This window comes from Ostrea edulis, chromosome 3 (genome assembly GCF_947568905.1).
Source record: "Ostrea edulis chromosome 3, xbOstEdul1.1, whole genome shotgun sequence".
Lineage (NCBI taxonomy): Eukaryota > Metazoa > Mollusca > Bivalvia > Ostreida > Ostreidae > Ostrea > Ostrea edulis.
In genome coordinates this window covers 26,936,590-26,944,144 of record NC_079166.1, presented here as the reverse complement: position 1 = coordinate 26,944,144, position 7,555 = coordinate 26,936,590, and the positions used below count along the sequence as shown (strand labels likewise).

At 37.0% G+C, this 7,555-nt stretch overlaps 1 protein-coding gene across 1 annotated transcript; it reads right to left on the bottom strand.

Moving 5' to 3' along the window:
- Positions 1-234: 234 nt before the first annotated feature.
- LOC125673494 (uncharacterized) lies at positions 235-5,634 on the bottom strand. The gene is made up of 2 exons (XM_048910087.2): positions 5,557-5,634; positions 235-2,751 (listed from the first exon to the last, which is right to left on the bottom strand). Exon 2 carries the CDS (start codon positions 2,748-2,750, stop codon positions 1,377-1,379), a length of 1,374 nt encoding a protein of 457 aa, XP_048766044.2. The 5' UTR covers position 2,751; positions 5,557-5,634; the 3' UTR covers positions 235-1,376.
- Positions 5,635-7,555: the final 1,921 nt, after the last annotated feature.

Here is a 7,555-nt window from a genome sequence, read left to right as displayed (position 1 = left end):
AGTTATCCGTAGTTACAATGTTTATCTCCAATAGGACCCAGAATATAAGAAGTCACCCATGGCTCGGTTCTCTATTTGACTCTTATTTCAACAACGGGAGCCAAAGCATCCAATACATTTGTAAATATTTGTTTCGAAAAGGACCAAGCTCCATTGATGCATTTCCAATTTAAACAAATAATCCAGTCTACACCAGATACAAGTACTTAAATTGTATTCAACAAAATAAATTTAAGCATCTAATCTTAATTTTATTATGACCCTTAAAAGTATCTCTGGATACTTTCCTTGTACAAAAAGTTAAATAAGGATCACTTATACCAGTGGTTATAACACCTGCGTTAACAATGTTTTCTTTTATTTTTCAAATGATATGATGAATTACATGCGATATGTTGTAAGCAAATCTTGTTGAACCAAGTATAATTTGGTCGAGACAAAATAAAGTCAAAATATTAAAAAATATTTATATAAAGGATGGTTATTGTTGGCTGTACAAAAAATGAAATCACTCAAGGTTATGGTTTCACAGTCCATAATTTACAAACGTTTTCTTCAAAGAGGTCGGTGAACGAAGACTGGGTGGGTGGACGGTAAAAAGTATGATTGGTTTTCATTTTGGTAAATAAAGTTTTAGCCAAATAGACTCCATGTCATCGCTGTCGATATATATTCTTCTGGTAAATGCAACATTGGATCGAATATATACACAGACGCCACCCCCAGTTCTTTCCGGTCCTTACGTAATGATATGAGTTGAAATTTCACTATCAGTGACTGGCTCGTCTAACAAAATTTCAGGAATGGCTATAACTGGAGATTTAGATTGTTTTGCTATTAAGCGTAGACCAGAACATTTTGCAAGAAATGATCTTGCATTTAAATGAATGAAGTGCATTCCTTTCGTTTGAAAACACTGAGATTTTTGTTATCGTCCGGTTGGTTGTTACCCTTTTCTTTGCATTTTGGAGGCCTTGGAGGATCTGGGTTCAGTTCAATATCGCCACTCAGAATTACGAATAACATAAGGAATGATTTTAAAGATGGTTTTAAACATTAAACAATTCTCACCGGTTCGTTGGAAATATTCCGAATTTCTCCTTGAAGTTGGATATTTTATAAAATATTTGGCGAGTTTAGCAATAATTACATTCTGAGATGATAGAGAATCAAAGTCCTAAATAGTTGTCCAATTGAATAATATCACTATAAAATCTAAAAACAATAAAAACCAGAGCTGTTGACAGAAACTCACGCGAATTTGCTTCCATGTCACACTCATACATGTCGTCGAATCTGATTGAAATCGGATTCATTTCGGCAAACATGATATCATACTGCATTAATGTTAAATATGGTGATCAAGTTTTATATTGTCACTCGATTTTTGGGGGGAAGGCACTGACGATTTTGGGATTTTCAACTTTATTAATTACATTTCCATTTCTACGATGACAAACTTCCTTTAACGACCATTCATGCTGCTCGGTTGGTAGGCCGTTGGCATATGTATAGTCTGTAGCAGCCCCTTTTATTCTACCAAAAAAAGTGTTCTCCATATAAAGGAATATGCCAGGGTATTTAACAACAGATATCAAACAATTGTCATTCTGTAAGCGGAGAACCTTGAACATTCCTTCCTCCTTTGGTCGAGTACTCGTTTGGCTTAGAAATGAATTGGGTTTCATATAGATATATGAATACTGCTTTTTAAATGACGTTATGAAGAATATATTTCCTCTTTCCGAAACTGCTTCAAAGCAAAATTGAGCATAATCATCATGCGGCGCCGTAGATGTACTCCACACATATCCTCTGCGGGCTGCATTCATCCAATGATCTCGAAATACTACCGGATGCAGAGCAATGCTTTTGTTTGTCAAAAAAGCACTGATTTCCCATGTGCATGGCTGTTGTTTTGTAGTATACCATTTAGTTTTCAGAAACATATCCAGTTGAGGATACTCTGTAATGGTAAATGATGACAAAAATATAGCATTCTTGTGACTGGGCTCCAGCATCTTAGTTAAGAAAGCAACTCTCCGCAGGGTGTCGTTTTCCATATATGTCTTGATTCGCCTTGTTGCACTTTTCATTTTTTCTTCAGGTATGATTGACAAAATCAAAATTTGCATCATACATCGCATGGTCGCAACACACACGTAAACATGCAAACATTCTCCAACAGATTTGAGGATTTCTTCTTCACGAACATTTCTATATCTTAATATGATAGCCTCTAGCTCTCCCGAAAAGACCATGCCGATTTCTTTGTAGTTGACATCATCTAGCAGCCTCTCAACACGTTCTTCTGTTTTCTCTTCCTCTTTATTGAATGTGTTTAAATCACCACTTCGTGCATCAAAACATGCACAAAAACCATACAATTTTTCTTCCACATCTTTCATTTTCTCTGAGAATTCCGAACGTAAATTCTCTGATATTATAGAAAATGAATCCTTTCTTCCTCTAATAGATAAGAAAATGTTGCCAATGAATCTGATAACGTTAACAACGGTTTCTGAGTATGGCACGCTGAAAAGATTTACAGCAAGTGAAACTAGGTTAAGGATGCTTTCAAACTTGTCATTGTCCGTTTGCATACAGTTTGCTGCATTTGTAAAAACTTTCTCCGCAAGCCCTTCATTATTTGTCTCCTTCAGCCATTCTAGTATGGTATTAGCATTTAGATGTCGACTAATGTCGTCTTTTAAAAGTTCTGATACGCGGGTCAGTGCAACTTCTACCATTCTGTAATGATAAATTATATTAAAGATTCGTCCTCTTACGTGTGACCTTGTCAAAGTTTGCATTGAAATTCAAAAAGACTAATTAATTTATTGATTAAACTGAATTCAACATTTTTACTATCAAATGAAAATTTACAGTAACATATTTACAAGGAATTCCCGCTTGTTACAAAATGGGGTTTATTTCCATTTGAGAGGAAAACAACGACATTTTGGATGAAACGAACTATGTTTCGTTGGCGTCGAAGATTCTCTGTTTTATGCTTTATTGCATTATAAAGTGAGCCAAATGTGTTGACATCTGTGAAAGTGGCAAAATAAAAAACGTGAAGATATCGAAGAGTAAAATATTAAAATTAAAGGTGAAGATAACGAACAGTAATAAATCTCATAACTCCTATAAGCAATCCAAAATTGAGCAGACACAGATCCCTGGACATATCAGAGATTGGATCAGGTGCTTAGGAGGAGTAAGCACCCCTATCGACCGGTTAAACCCACCGTGAGCCCTATATCTTGGTCAGGTAAAAGAGGTCATCTATAGTCAACATTAGTGCACCAAGAACGGCATAACAATTGGTATAAAACACGTCAAACAGCATTTGACCTAATGACAGGTTGTATTGGCCAACTAGATCGTTATAACGTCCATAGAATTTCCGAAATCCTGACTTTAAGGGAGATTGTTTAAACCCCTAAACCATCATTTATGTAGCAAGATTTCATTATCACCTGCATATGGTGTCTGTATCTCTCAATTGATTCGATCCACAAGAGCTTATTCTGCGTATGGTTAGGTTTGAAATCGAAGCACTCATAAACAAGTTGATGATGTAGGAGTTCCAACAGTCTCGTTTAAAGTCAGCATTTCGCAAATCCTATGGTTGTTATAACGATCTAGTTTGCCAATACAACCTATCATTGGGTCAAATGCTGTATGACGTGTTTCATACCGATAGTTAGGCCGTTCTTGGTACACTAATATTGACTACTATACAGATGACCTCGTTTACCTGGTCAAGATATATGGCTCACGGCTAGTGTAACCGTTCGACAGGGGATGCTTACTCATCCTAGGTACCTGATCCCACCTCTGGTGTGTCCAGAGGTCCTTGTTTGCCCAACTCTCTATTTTGTATTGCTTTTAGGAGTTGATCACTGTTCGTTATAATCACCTTTCATAACACTTTTCTAAACTGGATGCACGCATTTATAAAATGTGCTCGAGCTACGATAACAAGCAAGTGTTTTGTTACACGTTTTGTAAGTGATAAAGATCGCATAGGTTGGAAGATATTGATTGATTGTATCTTGCTTAACGTCTCGCTCGAGAATTTTTCACTCATATGGAGACGTCACCAAGACCGGTGAAGGGCTTCAAATTTAGGCTTATGACCGGCGCTTACGGCCATTGAGCAGTGAGGGTTCTTTAGCGTGCCACACATACTGTGACACGAATCATCCTTTTTTAAGGTCATCTCCGAGGACCCGTGACATTCACACCTGATGCCGAGCGTTTGGCGATGGAACTGTCACTACCTGTTTTTTATCGACTTGGGTGTGTCGCGGCCGGAATTCGAACGCCGGCCTACCGCATGCAGGGCGAACGTTCTAACCTTTCGGCCACCGCGGTTGGAAGAGAAATTTGTGAGCTGCGAAATCATCAGGCGAAACAGCTAACCGTAGCTATTGCTTATTTAGGATCGATATTCATAGACAGATTGCATTATCGATGAACTGTACTTGAAATAAAAATGTATTGGCTATGTGTATGTGCATATGTGTGCATAAATGTATATGTGCATAATGCGTTGGTGGCGAGTGAACCTGTATAGACAAGTTCATTTTGAGGGATTCGGGGATTACCCAAATTAAAAAAGTAGGTGGAGAAATCATCCGACTGAGAAGCCCCATTTGTAGGAAATGTTATACTAAAGATCGCTTTTTAGAGATATCATTATCAACTGTTGGCAGTACTTGACATGGATCTGATTTTGAATAGCTGTCTGTTAATATCCCACATTTTCAATGTACCTGTACATACTTGTATTCATTGTATTGATAAGAAAACGAAACAAAATATGAAGACGGTATACTTCGAGTAATATACTTTCGTTCAAAATGTGTTATGATACAGAATTTTCTTGTTAGGTCACTTGAGTAGACTCTTACTGACAAGGGTAAGGTGTTTTGACCCCAGGGTGGGGCCAAATTTAGTATATTCTAGTAAATTGAAAGGAAACAATTTTATACAAAAAGCAATGAGAATCACAACATTGTTTTGGAATCGTTTTAAAAAGATTCAGAATTATGTGGATCTAGGCCTAACTTTTAAGTTTTTAAGTCTTTATTATCCAGTAAGAGGTTTACTATTCGAGGTAAAGTATCCGGGGAAACTCCAGTTCGATCCTCACATAGGTTGCCAGGGGCTCCTATATCGGATACATTTGTAGTATCATAATTAGAAAACCATAGACATGTAATTATCATCATTACAATAAATAATGTAATATAGTATATGTATAATCAGCAATAGCGAAAGGTATTAGCTGTGATGATATTGACAAATTCAGAAATTTGACTTCAATGTTTATATAAGCAACAACAACAACAACAAAAACAAGCAAAAAATCTTCTAGTTCAAGATATTTTCATTCTACACACATGAGTTCATCGTGTACCCTGCACTACGCCACTAGACGCCAAGACACCTCAAATAGTGAGTTTCTAAGAAGTTATCATTGACTAGAAATGGACAAAAAATAAAACAAAATGTGCAAAAAGCAATTGAAGTTCCTCTCCTTACCTGTTTTTATCTGTACATTCGTTAAGATTCACCGGACTGACGAATTGGCCGATCGCCGATTTTCGTGTAAGCCCCGCCCACCATGACGACGGTAACTATCCCGATATTCGACGCATAAACAACATGGCGCGGATCATGTTGTTAAAGGACACCCCAAACGACTTTTCTGTATCATACATATTCGATACACCGTCCCTTTGTCAAAAACAAACGGCTGTTGAGTTCATGAAGAATTCTTATGTAAAATCCGTTAAACTATATACACAAAAACGTGAAAATATGACTATAAGAGCCCAAGTATATATCGGAGTCAGAGAAAAGCAGAGGGGGCCACGCGAGATTAACACAGATGTAAACTTTCAACGGAAGAAATTACACGACGCACATTGCAGTTGCTAAGCTGGGTCTGTGTACGGTTATTTAGAGTTATTGAAATATAGTTTTTAATTGTTTAGAATTTCAATTTTACATTTTCTTTTCTAAATTATTGAAACGTTCATATACGTACATGCATGTACTTGACATATGGGTCTAAATAGAGAGAGCGTTTGTAAACGACCTCACTCGGAAAAGTTGTCATATTTCATTAAAGTTGCTCCGTAATGTTCTTTTTTAAATTTCATTTGTAGCATTTTTGTTCCTTTCAGTAATTCAGTGCATTTTACTAATGTTTGTGTTTCCAGTTACTTGCTAACTAAAGAGTGCACATACCAGGTCAGTGTAACTATAATTCAGTTTCTTTACCAAATACTAGAATACACCTTTTTCAAAAGCCTGCTTTGATAATCATACCAAAGATGTGTATAAAATAATTTTGTATTGTGGTACATGTAGTGTTTTAATGCTATTGTTAATTTGATATAAATCTATATGGGAATAGGTTTATATTTTTTTCATGGTGTGTACATTTTACAGGGAAGCAGGTCAATGTGCACATGTTCTAGCTGTCATTATGATTCTGGAGCAGTGAAAATTTCTGGTTTTGATGAATTGGTGAAATGTAAATAGAGAACTTGAAAAAGTTTAAACAAGCCCCCATTTCCTATCTGGTATCTCGTACAGTAGCAGGACCAATTGTTGATACTCCATTTGGTGCTTAATACATAGGATCTCATCTCAGCTATCATGCAAGTTACAAACTTTATTCAGACAAAATAACTTAACTTCCAAAAATCTGACAAATGTATAGTTTATCCATTGAGTAAAAATTTCACTGGAGTCTTGTGAGGATTAAGATATCAAATAATGTGCAATGTGCTGAAAGTCAAAATCTTGTCTCCGTTTCATCAGAGTAGTTAGAACTTGATCTTTTGTCGACAATGATTTGGCACTAGAAATTGTCTTGCTCCACTTGATAGCATCTTCAGCTGTTGGTACACGAAATGTGTAGACAGCATCAAATTGGTCCCTCGAAAACCCAGTGTAATGCAGTTACTGATAATCTTTGTCATTCAGACGTTGACATCCAAATCTCCTCCCCTGCACCTTTTTTCTTTCAAGACATGTAACAGTTGTTGAATGCAAGGTGAAGATAACGAACAGTGATCAATCTCATAACTCCTACAAGCAATACAAATTAGATAGTTGGGCAAACACGGACCCCTGGACACACCAGAGGTGGGATCAGGTGCCTAGGAGGAGTAAGCATCCCCTGTTGACCGGTCACACCCGCCGTGAGCCCCATATCCTGATCAGGTAAACGGAGTTATCCGCAGTCAAAATCAGTGTGCCAAGAACGGCTTAACAATCGGTATGAAACACGTCAGACAGCATTTGACCCAATGCGAGGTTGTATTGACGAACTAGATCGTTACAACGACCATAGAATTTGCGAAATGCTGACTTCAATCGAGACTGTTGAAATCCCTGTACCATCAACTTGTTTGTCAGTAGCTTACCTCGATTCAAAAACTGACTATACCCAGAACAAGCTCTTGCATATCGAATCAGTTGAGATATATAAACACCATATGCAGGTGATAATGGAATATTGCTACAT